The sequence below is a fragment of the Phoenix dactylifera genome, chromosome 6 (genome assembly GCF_009389715.1).
Source record: "Phoenix dactylifera cultivar Barhee BC4 chromosome 6, palm_55x_up_171113_PBpolish2nd_filt_p, whole genome shotgun sequence".
NCBI classification, from domain to species: domain Eukaryota; kingdom Viridiplantae; phylum Streptophyta; class Magnoliopsida; order Arecales; family Arecaceae; genus Phoenix; species Phoenix dactylifera.
The window spans coordinates 6,622,087-6,639,647 of NC_052397.1; the positions used below are offsets into that span (position 1 = coordinate 6,622,087).

Here is a 17,561-nt window from a genome sequence, read left to right on the forward strand (position 1 = left end):
ATAGTATAGACAGGCATGGAACAGAGAACTGACCTAACGAGCGTCAACCTGCCCATCATAGAAAGTGACGAGGCTCTCCAACCCTCGAGCCTGCTCTGCACCCTCTGTATCAAAGTAGAGCACTCCGCCATCCTCAGCCTCCTCCCTGTGATGGGGACACCAAGGTAGTCCAGTGCCCCCTCCTGCTCCCGCATCTCCAATATCGCCCTGATCTCCCGTCTGACCCTCCGCTCCGTGCTCGGACTGAAGTGTATGGATGATTTTTGGTGATTGATTCTCTGCCCAGACGCCGTACAATACTCCGTCAACACCCTCTGGATGGCTCGCGCATCCCTCACCCTCGCCCTAGCCAGAAGCAGGCAATCATCTGCAAAAAATAAGTGAGAAATAGGGCGGGCACCCGGGGCTGGACTGTAAGCAGCCAGCACCCGGTCCTCGCAGGCTACATGTAAAGCACGGGACAGTACATCAGCGCAGATGATGAATAGGTATGGGGACAAAGGACAGCCCTGACGAAGCCCCATAGTAGCTCGAAAGAAGGGCGAAGGCGTACCATTGACCAAGATGGAGAATCTAGGCCCCTGCACACAGCCAAGAACCCAGTCAATCCAGATCTGATGGAAGCCAAAACTCTCCAGTGCCCGTCTGAGAAACTCCCATCGGATCCGGTCATACGACTTGAGTTTAGAGATCATTTTAAATGAATTTGACTGGACATGCACACATTAGACTCAATTAGTAAATAAATAAGTAAAACTCGAATTATCTTTAATAATTTATTAAAATGTAATGATGAAGGTAACACATTTTTTTGGTTAAATTTATAAAATATGTGAATTAAAATAATGATAAGTGCTATGAAAAAGAGGATAATTTATGTATTATTTAGCACTTATCAATCCCGGCCACCGGCTTTTTCGCAGGCTCTACGGAGGACGCCGCCCGCCGACGGAATACCACTCGTCGACTCTCGCCGGAGCTCCACCCTCTTAGCCGACAGCCGCTCCCGGGTTCAATTTCTAGCAACACAGTGAAAGGCAATCGGTGGCTCTAATTATAATTGTCAAGAAAGACAATACAATAGGTGATGTTTATTTGATTTGGCAATATGGAAAGAGAGTTGGCGTTGATTATTATTTTTGAGGTGATAAAAGTTGAGGGATGTCCAACCCGCCTGTGCCAGCCTTCTAACGAGACTCGTTCTCCAACAAGCATGGTAGCATTGGCTGAAGGAGCACCTGACGAAACTGGCAGCGAATGGACACCATTTTTGCATTTACCTTGTAGTAACATCTCCTCCGCTTTCCGATCCTCCACAAGAAAATAGCGAGGATGAAATTCGAGTAAGGCCCTGTTTGGGGGAGCTGTTGGCAGTAGAGCTATTAGAAGTAGAGCTGTTGGAAGTAGAGCTGTTATAAAAAGCTGTTTACTGTTTGGTAACTACATTCGTAAAGTATTGTGGTACTTTGTTTTGTGTTTGGTAAACAAACCGAGAAAGTACTTTTGTATGACAAAATTACCATAAAGGATATTGCATAGTATTATACAACAGAACATAATAAAACATAACATAAATTAATACATAAATATACGATATAGTATAATATTATTGTAATATAAAATAATATTATGTTAATATAGCATAATAGTAATATAATTATTAGAGTAAATTAATATTTGGTAATATAACATAATATTAAATTATTTAACATAACATATTAATGTATTATGATATAATGTAATATATATTATATTTATAGTATAATACAACAATAAAAGTATAAAATATTAAAATTATTAGTATAAATTAATTTCACATAATATAACATAATATTAAATTATTTAAAATAACATATTAATGTATTATAATGTAATGTAATATAATATAATATTTATAGTATAATACAATAATAAAGGTATAAAATATTATAATTATTATTATAAATTAATTTTTCATAATATACCATAATATTAAATTATTTAAAATAACATATTAATGTATTATAATGTAATGTAATATAATATAATATTTATAGTATAATACAATAATAAAGGTATAAAATATTATAATTATTAGTATAAATTAATTTTTCATAATATAACATAATATTAAATTATTTAACATAACATATTAATATATTATGATATAATATAATATGATATTATATTTATAGTATAATACAAAAATAAAGGTATAAAATATTATAATTATTAGTATAAATTAATTTTTCATAATATAACATAATATTAAATTATTTAACATAACATATTAATATATTATGATATAATATAATATGATATTATATTTATAGTATAATACAAAAATAAAGGTATAAAATATTATAATTATTAGTATAAAATAATTTTCCATAATAATTTCCCATAAAATAATTTTCCGCGGTCCAGGGGCTCTTCTTCGTGGTCCACGCTCGAGAAGGACCTCAGCGTGGGCCGCGAGGTTGATGATAAAAAAAAAACAATAGATTGATTTTGGAAGGTATGGAGAAGGATTAAAAAATTTTTCTTCTAAAATGTAGTTCAAGAGATGCATACAAAAATTGAAAAAAAAATATCTTTTCTTACGAAAGGGAGTCTGACGGCTAGGGTTCTTGGCTCAAGCAGATTTTTAGGTTTATAAAGGGACAAACTATATAATTATGTTATTTTAATATGGGCATTTTTGTTAAAAATACAGCTTTCCGAAAAAGCTGAAACAGCTTCCTTCCAAAAGCTCCAAATTGGAGCTTCCTCCCAAAAGCTGTTTTCAACTTTCCGCAAAAGTTGAAACAGCTTTTTGAAAAATTTATCAAACATAATTTTTCATCTAAAAGTATTTTTGGAGGACCAGAAAGTACCAAAAGCTCCCCAAACAGGGCCTAAGACATTATTCGCTTTTGTAAAGTGATGAATAGAGATCAAATTCTTCTTAATCGAAGGCGCACATAAGGCATTGGATAAACGAAAGGAACGAGTTTTGGCTTCGTCGCCGCCCTCCCCCATTCCGTTCGTGGCCGCAAGCTCTCCGACCCTGGCCCCCCCCTCTCCCAAACCCTCACGTCCCTCGTCTCCCTCCTCCAAACGCTAACCTCCTGGAGTGACGAGATCCCCCCACTCCCCCACCCCGCCCGCTACGGCAACCCCGCCTACCGGTCCTGGCACGCCCGTCTCTCCGCCGAGGCCCGCGCTCTCCTCCCCCTCCTATCTTCGGACGAGCTTAGCCCCGCCGCCGACGAGCTCCTCCCCTACCTCCTTGACTCCTTCGGCAACGCCTCCCACATCGACTATGGCACCGGCCACGAGACCAACTTCGCCGCCTTCCTCTACTGCCTCACACGCCTCGGCCTCATTCGGGAGGAGGACTACCCTGCCCTCGTCACCCGGGTCTTCGTCGCCTATCTTGAACTCGTGCGCAAGCTCCAGACCACATACTGTCTCGAGCCCGCCGGATCTCACGGCGTCTGGGGCCTCGATGATTACCACTTCCTCCCCTTCATCTTTGGCTCTGCTCAGCTCATTGATCACAAGTATATGAAGCCCAAGTCGATTCACAACCAGGACATTCCTGATAACTTCTCTCATGAATATATGTATTTGGCCTGTGTTGCCTTTGTGAAGAAGGTGAAGAAGGGGGTTTTCGCAGAGCACTCCCCTATGCTTGATGATATAAGTGCGGTGCCAAGATGGAGCAAGGTGAACAGCGGGATGCTGAAGATGTATAAAGCTGAGGTGCTTGAGAAGGTGCCGATCATGCAGCATTTTCTCTTCGGATCACTTATCAAATGGTAAGACCTCCATCTTCCCTGTGGCATTTGATTAAATGTGTGCTTCATCTTCTCTGACACATTAAATCGCTGCAATCCGTTGGATGAAGTTAGGCTTTTCTTTGTGATTATGATATAATGTGGACTTGGGCTTGTTAATATTCATTCTAGAATTTTGTTTCTTGGGGTTTGTATTTTCCTCTACATCATCATATGAATATGGAAGGATGTTAATATCTTAATAAGAAGGGGTTTGATTGGAGTCCTTAACAATATGTTGGCAGTGATGAGTTCTTGAGCTTGCAAATATTAGTAACTTATTCAAATAGCATGTGGGCTAGATAATCTCTGATGTGTTTTGTAATAAATTAAAATAGATACTACGAGTGGAAGGACATGCAGGAGACAAGAAGTGCTCGTTATATGGTCGAATGAATGTGGAACCATATACATAATGGATGATGTACTAAATGCTAGACACCTTTTTGTTTGTTTTTTTTTTCCGGAAATCTTTAGTCAACTTAAGGTTGATCATACAAACAGTCTGCCATGATAACTTAATTATCATAAAAATGTTTGTTGCTTTGTTCTGGTTGCTTGGAAATGTAGGGGCAAAGCCCAAGGGTGATTTTAAGAAAAGGTGGCTATGATGCTTTGTTTGAAGAAGAATCAAGAGGATGCTTAAGAATGTATGCCCTTGGAAGTACTTTTGATGCTTGAAGGCAATCAGTCAATGGAAGCTATGCTTGTATGATGCTGATGACAGTTCATTTTGTAGATTAGCAAATAATCTATATGGATTAGTTACTCAACAAAAAATTGTAACCATAAAAGTGCTAAAGAGAAGTGGCGTAATAATGAATCTTAGATTGGGAGGCTTTGAATTAGGGAATTGTGAAATAAGGACATTGATCATGCCAAATCATGAGTTGGTGGCAAGAAGTTTGGTGCTAGTATACGCTTAGTAGTCAATTAACAAAATTACTGTGCATAATGAGGTTTACTTGTAAATTCCTTCGTCTATGTTAGAAAGAGGTGAGCAAAGTCACAATTAGATAATCCAAAAAATTTTATGCAATTGTTGTTGGTAAGAGATGTTTGATTGATAAAAGCCACTTATAGAGGAAATGCTAGCTGAATATTGTGACAAGGGTCTTATGAAAATAAAATAAATGAAAAAGGATCGAAGTTCGTTCTCATGTAGAAGAAATCATTTGTTGTAAACCTCTATGAATGTCCGGGCATAGAAGATTAAATTCATCAAAGTTGAGTTCCTAATGTTTGGTGTAGGATGATGAGTTAACAAATGGTAATGCAAGTGCCTTTGTGTTTGCTCGGTGTGCAAGGAAAGTTGCCTAAAAATTGGTAACCTAGAATGAAAATATGGAAAATAATATGTAACATGATAAGAAGCAAGCAATTTGCAAAATTGGAAAAAGAATGATACTAAGATCAATTATTTGGTTGGAGGAAGACCGCTTGTATTGAGGATGCTTGATAGTTATATAATATATAAAATAAATATATACGTGTCCATCAACTGAGCTGGTTTGTGCCAAAGCTCAATTTCTGGTCCCAGACTATTGGCACGAGGCTAGACATCCAGCTTATCCAGGCTCAACCTGGAGAGTAAACCTCTGTCCTAGGCAAGCTGGCATGACCCAATTAAACCATACTTCATCTATTGCTGTTATGCCATGGTGAGAGAGAAAGGAGGGGGAGGTATGGAGAGAGAAGGGTTAGAAGGAGGGAGTTTGTGTTAGTGGTAGGCGGGAGGGGAGATGTATAGAGGGTTATTGTGGATAGGTTTTGTAAATTATGGTGGTGAGGTTGGTGGGACCTAGGGGGTTATACAAATCTAGGTGTGGCACAATGGGGATGAGGTGTTTATAGGAAGGGGGCTAGAAAAGGAGATCCGATGTAGAAAAGGAGATCCGATGTAGAGAAGAAGGGGGCTAGGAAGAGGATTGGTGGGAGATGGGAATAAGCGGGTGGTGGTCAGGAGGGAGAGAGAGAGAGACAGAGAGAGAGAGAGGGCAAGTTTCTCTCAAAACCTTCGCAAAGCAAGCATTATTAGAAATTATTATGTAATTATATTTTAAACTGATGTTGGGTGGTGCGAAGATGGGTTGGCATATAATCGAGTAAGACAAGGCTGGTGGGCTAATCAGGCTGGGTGGGTCAGGCCCAAATGCATAAAATTTAAGTAAAGTCCATCCTTTAAGGGTATGGTGAACCATTTGGTGAAGCATAACTTGGGTGTTGTTGAGTCAATACAAGTTAGGGGGTAAACTTAACTTATTAAGATTCCTAGATATGATAAAAGTTCTAGAGATTAAATAAGATCAAAATACCACTGAAATGGAATCAGGTATTGGCCGCTGAAACAGAAAATAGTGACTAAATTGAAAAATCGAACAAACTGAAAGTAAAATAAAATTCCAGCAATTTGAAGCTTCAAAACTTTGATCTAATCAATAGCTTCTGCTTATGCATGTTCATGCCCACCTGATCTTTTATACAAAGTCTATGCATCATGTCCATCACCAAATCGTCATAAGTTGCTGCTGAAGTCCAATCTTGGTCCTTGAAATCATGTTCCCAGTCATCTTGATAAGTCAGTGTTCATACTCTGTATGATTTGAATTAGTTGTTGAACATTGTTTTGCGCAGTATCTTGAATGCTACTATGGAAAAGGATCATTACAGCATTCAATGAGCAATATTTACCGAACGGATGTCAACATTCAGTTCAATATCTGAATCTTTTAGCTGCTCGAAAAATGGCTTGTCACGTTACTTCTAGAGTTAGTTTCTTCAGTTGCATATCATATTTCCGAACAATGAGATCTTTGATAGGGAGATTTCTATACCTTTGATCTTCATCTTTATGTCCTCTTCGTTTTTGTCCTGATTCTTTTTAAGAATTTGATTTTGTTGATACAATCCCACAAAGTGGATCAGGGCTAAAACATTAGGAGTTGCTAATATAAATTGTTTGTCTGGGTTTGTGTGTCTCTTCTTCCTCTTGATTGAATCCACAATATAAGTAATTATCTCCATGCAGTCATATAGCTTTCTTTTTTTCTAGTCGACTGAACCTGAAATCATGATCTTGTAGCATCTTCTCTATCACCTTGAGGCATGCCTCATATTGGTTGGTGAACTTGTCTACTTACCAACTGCATAAACCACAACCACCTGCTGGATTGAGGGCTTTCATACCAAATTGTTGTCATGCCCAAATGAAATTAGGGATTGCACGAAATTATTAGCATAGAATAGGTTCAGATCTGAATTCTGCAGACAGATTGATGTTTTTTTTATTTTTGATGGTATGTAAAGGCTGAAGTTTTCATTACAGATCTGATTATCAGTCATATATCTGATGTTTAACAGCAGTAATTAACATATGGAAATGGGGTTCTAATGGGTAGAAAAGAGTAGTAGGAAGAAGAATATAATAAGAAGATAGTGGAGAAAAAAGAAGGCCTGCGGTCACTTTTAATCGCAAAATAAAATCCATGGAATCTTTTTTTCCCAGCATAATGCATAACTCTTCTAAAAAGATGTCAGCTGGTTATCTTTCCCTATATAGCTAGGACTCCTAAATAAGAAATGTTTAATGGAATAACCAACAACTAAAACCCCACAAATAATAATACCAATCAACCACTATTCTTAGACCTAATGATTCCTAGATATGATAAAAGTTCTAGAGACTAAATGACTAAAATACCTCCAAAACAGACTTGATTACTGCACATGGTACTGTAGCATCAATAGTACTTATGGGTAGTACCCTACAATATATTAACCCACCAAAAGGGAAAATAGCCACTGAAGAAAAACTGAAAAAAACAATGCAATAATCTGAAAATAAAATAAAGTTCCAAAAACTCTAAAGTCTAAAACTCTGATTGCATCAACAATCCATAAAGCTATGACAATCTTGCCAAAGCCAATTGTGGTGGCGTGGGGTAGTCAAGGTTTTAAATGCTGCTGGATGTTGCTGTCCCGTTTTTCCATGGAGCGGGATGCTTTACATATTGACACTTCGGATGGTAGATGCTTTGCATACTGCTGGATGGTCCATGTCCGGACCGTCTTGTCCCAACATGTGGGATGATGCCCCATCTTGACACTTAGGATGATGGGATGCCTCTCCATTCCATTGATGTCTAAAACCTTGGGGCAGTTACCTTGATTTTTGTCGTCTCTCGAATTACTTTCTGGACTAATATTGGGCCATGGACTAGGCAGTTGTCATGTTGTTGACAATGCCCTAATGGAGTTAATGGTTTGAGTGGCATTGTTAGGAGGAATGATAGCCTCCTTAGCGCAGCATGAAAGCTGATGTTTGATGCAGCCGCACACAAACAATGGAGGGATATGCTTATGCATATGCTTCTAGAAGCCCCTTAGTGACTGTGGTTATTTTTGGGATGAAGGTTTTTTGCACCTTGACTTGGACGAGGGTTCTAGCAAACGCACCTTTCTTTTATCTTCCTTTATGATGATCTCCTCGCAAATGTCTAACTATAGGCAGTTCAGTTATTGTAGTGATGCAGAGGACCATTTTTACATTCCAATTTTCAAAAGATAGCCCAAGAATGAGGATTTGCACTAAGGCAAGGATGTAACCCATCAAAATCTAAGAAACCCCATCCAGACCTTGATATTGTCCTCTAATGAAACTTGGATGAGAAAAATAAAGAAATGGAAATTATCATTCTTTTGCTATGCGCTTGAATTCCCATTCCAACCTCCATTTGGCTGTTAGATCATTTGCGACCAATCCACTTTGAGCTGTCTAGCCAAATACTTCCCACTAGCAAAAGCTTCCATGAATGCCATGCTGCCTACAGCACCTTTATCAAGTAGATTAATATGAAAGAAGCCTCTTTAATCATAGCAATCTCTTCCTTAGTGATTCCTTTCTATTCCCATCTTCTTTGCTTTTCCTTGGGCCACCTTGGCTTAGGTAATCTTTGTTTTTTTGTTTTTCTTATTTGGTCCACCTTGTTTTGAGGTGGAACTTTCATCACCTGCAATTGTTGGCTAATTAGCTTGTTTGCTTTTGTTGCATATGTTGTTTTCATCTTATTTTGACTTGAATATGGAAGAAAAAATGTATTCCTGACATTAACCTCAGATACTTATTCACCACACCCAATGTCTTGCTCTTTAAGTCTCAAATTCTTTCTGACCATCTCAAGCTATCTCTTATGTCTTGTTATTGAGTGTTTTGGAGTTATTTAAGAATGTTATTACTTTTATTGTTTCCTATGATTTTTTTGAGAAAAAGGGAGATAGACCCAGCTGCACTATAATGACCTAGGTCCCGGTACTTGAAGATGCAGCACCCAAGATTTAAACCAAGATCCACTGGTTGCTAAGCAGAGGGCTATGACCACTGGGGCAAGCCTGGTTCATATATTTTTTCTTCTGATTAACTTGTTTTCTCCTAAGGAAATGACCTGCCTTTTCTTTCCTTGCTCCACATCCATGTTTCCTCATGAACATTTAAGATTTTATAAATAATTTTTTCTATTGTAACAAGATTCTTATTAAATTGAAATAATGTAAGGAAATGTGGTACAATGGCATACATGTTTGATGAGAGCATCTATACATTGGTTATCTAAAGAAAACAAATGGGATGACAGTTTTGTAAATAATCGTTGAAGTATCAGATGTGCGAATAAGAGCACAGGTCAGATATTTCTTGGGGAACACTTTCACTAAAAGGAGTTTCATTGTGATGGATTATATAATTGAATGCTGGCTCATGGAAAATTTTATCTAAGCTTGTTTACCCATAGGTTATGTGTAGCTTGGCCTCTACTTTACTTAATCCTGCATCTATTTGAAAAGCTCCATTAGGAGACTGAGTCTTGAGCCAAGCACATATGCTCAGAAGACTGGCCCTTCTCTAATCTATTACTTCGCACACAACAAAGCACCTCATCATGGTTCACTGTTTGATTATCTTTGCTGCAATGACATTTAATATTCTGACCATTATAGACCTCTGGTCAAAAGAATTCCTCACTTCACTTGATGAGCAATTATATTTTTCGGCTCCATAATTCCACTTTGATCTCATCCAGTCTCAGTAAACCAGTATATTTCTGTTGGTTGAAAACATTCAAGCAGATCTTGTGAAACCTTTGTGTTGATTAAATCTTGATCTTGGATCACAAACATGAAACTTGCACTCCAGATACAAGAAACATTTCTAAACCAACACTAGAGTTTAACCTTTTGAAAACAGTTGGTGTTCATATTTACACCCGGAAAGTTTTCACTGTTTCTTTGTTTCTGGGTTGCATCATAATTTTCAAAAGTCACTAAGAAATTTTATAAAGACATGATATATGAATATGGAGTATGTGTAAGATATATCCTCAACGTATGTCTAATCACTACACTTTAGGACTGTTATGTATATTTCTAGTTGATAATCAATATTCTGCATTAAAATGCAGCAGGAATTGTGTTGAAGTAACAACTTGATTGGGAAAAAAAGATGAAAGAACTCAAGCAACTAGGAATATGATAATTTCTGTCGATGACAACTAGTAAACTAGTCAAGTAATGATCAGTAAAATTCATAATCAGATGTTTGTTTTGTATGCTTCAGCTAAAATTTACTATGTGATACCATATTTATTTGGTGAAATTGGATTTGCTTGAGGCAAACTGGAATGGGGTTGATATAGTAGTTATTTAATTGTTTCAGCAATCTGTTTTATTTGGTAAAAAAAGTTGATTTTAGTGAATTACTGTTGAGTAGAACTTTGTCCCTACATGACCCCTTGCTGAAACCAAACCCGTGGACTGTCCAACATGCTCAATCACATTGCCCAATTGTTGCAGATGTTATCCTATGGATTCATTTAACTTCAACTATAACTTTAATCATAATGAAGCCGTATGCTCTATCCATTTTTCTTGGTTGAACTTGATCCATTAAATTCTGTGCCTTTTCATCACAAATCAAATCTCACTAGAATTTTCCACCACTACTGTCATGGATGCTACTCATATATGTGCTTCGACCTTGGTTGTCCGTTAATCAAAATGACGCCCAGAACTGTCAAACATGATAGAACACTTCTTTTGTCATGTTTCGAAAACATAAGATTTCAGCACATAAATCTTTACAAACTTGATAAGCTTTATGCATTGCTTATCCTTGATTAAACTAGTCCAAAATTCCCTGAAGACTGATAGTAAAGTGTCATCAATTATCCAAAGAAAAAGATAGGTGTCACGCTAAGATTATGAACCTTAAGATAGAAATTTGCAACATAATTTTGCTGTTAATACCTTTTATCATTGCAAAACTTTGACGACATTTTTAGTGCCTACTTGAAACTGCAGCATGCACTAAATCCAATGCTCATTGAATCTCCATAGTTTTGTTGTTATTATTAGTTCCTAGCTGCAATAGTTGCAAGTCTCAATACTGACACATACCCTTAGATGCTGGTTCCATATTTTCACCCCTATGTTAGTGATAAAATAATATTTTTTTTGACCCCTAGGATCACCATAATGAATTACTTAAATTTGATATTAAATTTCACCGTCTTCTTCACCTAAAATCCACAATGGGTAGGTTGGTACCTATTTAAGGATCTCCTTTAGCATCACGTAGTCCTACACCTAGATGCAATGCATAAAAGTTCCTGCTTGCATTGATACCATATACTGTTCTATTTGTACGAGCTCTTGAGCTTCCCCTCCAAATTTGGTCCACCATTCTTGAGATAACTTGGCGCTTGTTTGTTTATTCCTGCAAGAATCAGGCCTGTTGGCATGCCCAACCTGCATCTTCTAAGAGCCCATCGAAGTTCTAGTCAAAATCCCAACCTGTGGGTCAGCTGGTCTGCAGGAAACAAAGATCCATGGAGGTCATTTTTTTTCTCCCCATAGGATTTGGACTAGGTGTTGAGTTGATACGGGCCATGCTCAAATGGACTGCTCAATCCACGAATCCTGCAGGAAATTCAGTCCAATCCTGCCAGATTATCCAAAGACTTTTAATCATTTTCTTTTCCACCTAGGATAGAATATCTTCTATCTAGGATGGCCACTAACCAAACCATGACAAATGTCAGCCTTCTACTATTACACTAAAGGTCGGATCGTGTGATATTAATTGGTAAAGAAGTGTCATTTTTGAAAGATCTAGTAAGTTGCTGGACAGAGGAGAGAACCATTGTATCGATTATGAAAATTAGGAAATCATATTACTTTACTACCCTTTCTAGATAAAGAAAATATAACCCATCCTCGATTTTCTAGTAGATCTTATCTACTAAAACTGAATCTCAAGCATCAGGTGGTTTGCTTTACATGATTTAGTTATTAATCTTGTGTGTATCAACATCCCTAGACATACTTGTTGTGTACTTAGGATTATATCAAACGAAGAGTTTTTGTTGCTTGTATAAGAGACATCACAAGCAAATTGAAGAAACATGCAAATTAATGACCGACAATTTCTCCATATGTATGCTGGTTTAATGCTACATTGAGATGGTGTGCTAAATAAAAATTGCATGCGTTTTGATGGTTGTCCCTCACTCCAATTCTCCAATAAATTATGCCAACATCTTCTCATATTTTAAATATTTTTATCCCATCCCAATTAAGGCAAGAAAAAGAATAACCGCCTTTCCTGCCATTTTTTCTGTAATGGATGATCACAAAACATGATTTTATAACTAATTAATATTCTGAGAATTTTCTCATCTTTATGCAGTTTTAGAACATTATATAACATGTGTGCGTGTGTGTTTGTAGAGAGATGCTACCGTGTGCTCGGGTGGACCAAGAAATCGGTCTGCCCACCTTAAAAATCAACAATAGGTCATCCAAATTCAAGATTTAAATAATTGAACATGATGTATGCTATAAAAAAGCTTAGAAACATAAATTCATATATTTTGGTTGTCTTTAACCTATGCATCAAGTTGGTACTAAAACGAACAATCTCAATTACACTAGTGAAGTAAAATACATGATAGGGCATATAAATTGAAAATTCACTTTATGGATCGTGATCTGTGCTTCTTAAAACATGGTAGATTTAAATTCACCGAAATTTGATGGTTAGGTGCCAGCAAACATAGTATATACCTTGAAACACAAAGCTGATGGCTCTATCGAGAGGGCTCGTATTGTGGCGAAAGGTTTCACACAAACCTATGGCATCGATTATCTCGAGACCTTTGCTCCTGTGGCCAAACTAAACTCAATTCCATACAAGTCATTCTGTCAGTTGCAGCTAACAGATCTTGGCCACTGCATCAGCTCGATGTCAAAAAGGCCTTTCTTCATGGAGACCTCCACGAATAGGTTTATATGAGTCCTCCACCAGGTTTTCGAGCTCAGGGGGAGGAAGGGAAAGTTTGCAGGTGAAAAAAAAAGGCGATATATGGTCTCAAGCAGTCTCCTCGGGCTTGGTTCGAGATATGAAGTTTGGTTATGACGAAGATAGATGGGTTTCCAGAGAAGCAATGCTATTAAAACCATCCATTTTTACACCTACTAGATTAGGTAAGAAACCACCAAACCGCATGAACTTTGGTTTCTATGCTTTTTTTATAATGTAGATCATGTTCGATAGTTTGGATTTTGAATTTGAATGGTTTATCAATGATTTTGAATATGAATGGACCAATTTCCTAGTCCACCTAAGCACACAATAGCATCTCTCTCTCTCTCTCAATATACATAGAGAGTTGGATCCTATTTTTGGTAGTATAAGAAGTTAATATATTGATGATAGAAACATTACAGATGCAAATTGAACAGCCACGTATTCTTCTGTGGTTTCTGTTGTGACCCGTCTACCTGGATTGTACTTCCTGTACTGCATAGAAATTTAGTTTTTTTTGTTTAGCTTTATATTAATAACTTTTCCCTAACTCATTATATATCACTGCCTACAATACGGGGAGTGATGTCATCTTCGTTAGTTATATTACGTGAAGTCGGGTTCTGAATGCTCGCTCACCAGGTTATCCATGTGTTTCCTATATATGTACGAAAATTGATTTTGTGTGGTGGTGCTATGCTTTTATACAACTGGGTGTCTCTGAAGCATCGGAGTTGGGCATGAATACTTTGCTGGCGATCCTTTTAACTTAATAACTTCAAAGATTTTTTCCCCCTCCAGAAGAAGAATCTTGGTTACTGCAGCTTTGGTCTTATCCTTTACTGTTTTATTTGCATGCAAAATTATTCTCCAGGGACCTTTGTTTGAGGTGGAAACACGGATCTGAACTGCTGCATGTACGAATACCATCAGCAAACGGAATGCAGCTTGTTGTTCCTTTCTGTGCATGGTTCCGAGGGTTTCCATCAGAAATACATGAATGACTTTGTACAAAGTATATGCGTTGACGGGCAAAATTTTGGTCTGCATATGATTAACAACACAGTTCACAGGTCTGTTTGTCTTGTTTTGAAAGTGATGGTTGGACTTACATGGAAGGGGTTTTTTATATTCCAAGAACATTGCTGTGCCTTGGTGAGCCACGAATAATATAAACATTCACGCATCAGAGAAGTTTGTGATTTGATTCTTGAGGCCATTCGGAAGTTTCTGAACTTGTGTCGCGTTCTCCATTCGGTGATCTTCGATTCTGTTTAGAGATTCTGAATTAGATCTTCGTTGTGTTTCAGGTAGGGATCAAAGCACTGGTGAATTATGGCAGTAGCAATCCTGATGGGATGACCTTACAATGTGGCATGTTGGTTGGTAGGTCAGCGCATTTATTCTCTTCTCTAGTACTAATTTGTATATTGCAAGCATCCCATTCGTCAAAAATGTCGCAGTGTTTCAGGCGGTCAAAAAACCCATGGCTGAATTAAAAGGTCTCTCTCAGGTTGGCATGTCAAAGTGAATGCAGGCTGAATCTGCTCCACCAGCTAGCGTTGGGAAGGTAAAAAGATAATAAAGAAGGGGAGGAGGCCCACTTCACCATTCTTTCACATTTATCTCAATAGTGACAGAGAGTTGGTAGACCGAGGTGATTACTGGTTACTACCGTGCTTTTGCTCCATGCCATTACTTCGGCACGTTGATGGTTGTGTCTCAGTTGCTTCAATGCCTCGGGTTTTTTTGAGAGTGATGCCCTCAGCTGAAGCCTGAAGCCATATATTTTTTCAAGTTAATTATGACCTAGACTACCATCAGAGATGGGTGCTATTACTCCATTGTGAAACTAGAGGTCTTCAATGAGATTTTTGACTTAGGGAGGCACCTGAGATGAATCGCAGCTGGCTAAGATAGGTGCTTCAGTATTCATCTCATGCTGAGAACGATGCATTTAGCGTGGAGGTTTGGGGATAGCTCTCTCTCGGTGGTAGCTCTCTCTCTCTCTCTATCTCTATCTATCTATCTTCTATCTCTCACACTCTTTTTTTGTTGTTGGTATGGTTCCAATGTATCTTGGTGTCATCAGGTTGGACCAATGCAAACTGTCGTTGTCTTTTAATATGAGCATAATGTATCTTTCATTAATGCCAACGGCTAAGAGTCCATCTTAATAATGAGTCTCCAGAGGTTTCTAAGCTTTATTGACATTCCTTGCCTAAAAAACAGTAAATTTATCAGTAATCAGTGTATCCTCAACAAATTAAGATTAGCTACTGCAATGCTGCACTTTAGGAGTTCAATAAATAAATAAATAAATTTTTCAATCAAAAAAGATGCTGCAGTTTAGTTGGGGAGTTCTTTGGTTTTTTAACTGAATCATTGATGTAAATTTGAATCCCTCTTTTCTGGCTAGTTTAGTCAGCTTGCACGTCCGGTAATGGCATAGTTCATAGCAACAAATCAACAATTCATTTGGGAAGACTGCTTTGGTAACTCAATTTCTTACTCAAAAAATCACTCAGTTGGTGTGCTATATTCTCATTCCTCCCGTGGGTATTTGCATCGTGAACTGTGCCAAGTAATGAAGCAATATGAATGGCAGAAGACTGCTGAGTGTATTTATTGAGTGATTTCCTGAGTTACCATCGCATTCCTCTTCATTTGGCAAAGATGAAATGTTTTGTTTTTGTACCAAAAAAAAAAAGATGAAATGTTTTACGTTTTTCTGAAAGAAATATTAAATGTCTTGCGACATTCTTCTGGATGGACAAATTCATGTGATTGGAAATGATAAACAAGCAAAAAATTAATTGAACGATTTGGTCGGGGGCAAAAACTTTGAATTCTCATAAAAAAAACTTATAAATTTGAAAATGGTAAGTAATTAAGTTAAGGAAAATAAAAAGAACTAAAAATTGTTAATATGTTTTTATGTTTTGTTTAAAACAAAAGTGACTGACAAAGGCCCTGTTTGGGGGAGCTGTTAGTAGTAGAGCTTTTGGAAGTAGAGCTGTTGGAAGTAGAGCTTTTTGAAGCAGAGCATTTATAAAAAGTTGTTTGCTGTTTGGTAACTACATTTCTAAAGTGCTGTAACACTTTAACATGTGTTTGATAAACAAACTGAGAAAGTACTTTTGTGGGACAAAATGACCATAAAAGACATTACCAGTATTATATAATAGAGCATAATAAAATATAATATGTATTAATACGTAAATATATGATATAGTATAATATTAATGTAATATAATATAATATTATTATAATATAGTACTATAACATTATGTATTATAAAATAATAATTTAATATAATATTAAATTATTTAACATAACATATCAATGTATTATGATATAATATAATATAATATTATATTTATAGTATAATACAATAATAAATATATAAAATATTATAATTATTAGTGTAAATTAATTTTTCATCATTCTAATGACCATTTATCTCTCTAACAAATAGAGAGAAAGGAAGAAGAAGATTGAGAGGGAAAGGGAGAAAGGAAGAGGCGGGATAAGGTTTTTGGGGAAAAAAAGTGTAATTTAAATGGGGGTATTTTGGTCTAAAAAACAGCTTTCCGACAAAGCTAAAAACAGCATTTTCGGAAAGCTCCAAATTGGAGCTTCTCCCCAAAAGCTGTTTTCAGCTTCCCGTAAAAGCTGAAACAGCTTTCCGAAAATTTTACCAAACACCATTTTTTATCTAAAAGTACTTTTGGAGGGCCAGAAAGTGCTTTTTGGCGATCCAAAAGCTCCCCCAAACATGGCCAAAAACTGATAGCAACAAATACAACTACTAGGATTTGCAAAGTCAATCGATCAAAGAAAGAGCAAGCATAAAAGAGAAGATTGAAATCCATAGAAGTATCTCAACAAGTCGTAAATAGTTTGTGCATAAGTTGTGAAATCAATTAAATACAGAAAAGATTCTCAGTTTATTTTTTATGTGATGATATTTTGTATAACCATCTGAACAAGGAAAACATTAACAAAAGTTTAAGAATTTTCAGTCATTTGAAGAACATTGTTATTATGGCCAGTATATGATAGCTGGTCATAAGAGATTCAAACTATTTATTCTCTTAACGTGACTTATTCTAGTGGTATGCCCATTCTTCCCATGCCCTAAGAAGCTTGGGTAGGCTGCGTCGCATTCTTCTGAAATTTATATGTTCCAATATAAATTGAAATCATTTGGAACTCGTTTGGTTCATAATATATATATATATATATATATATATAGAAAAATTGATGCTTGAGTATATGATGGATGGATGGAAAAGTAATTTTTGAATGTTTGATTAACTATGAAAAAGCAGCACATTCGAGTGTAATTTATATTTGGTTGAGCATTTAATTGTCTAAAATATCTACTGTCTTTAATAAAGAAA

At 36.8% G+C, this 17,561-nt stretch overlaps 1 protein-coding gene across 1 annotated transcript; it reads left to right on the forward strand.

The window, feature by feature from the left end:
- Positions 1-2,958: 2,958 nt before the first annotated feature.
- LOC103696255 (serine/threonine-protein phosphatase 2A activator-like) lies at positions 2,959-14,459 on the forward strand (the record flags this gene model as incomplete). Its single annotated transcript, XM_039127730.1, has 2 exons — positions 2,959-3,782; positions 14,030-14,459. Coding segments are annotated over 2 exons (954 nt in total), but the record flags the coding sequence as incomplete, so codon positions are not given.
- Between the last annotated feature and the right edge of the window lie 3,102 nt (positions 14,460-17,561).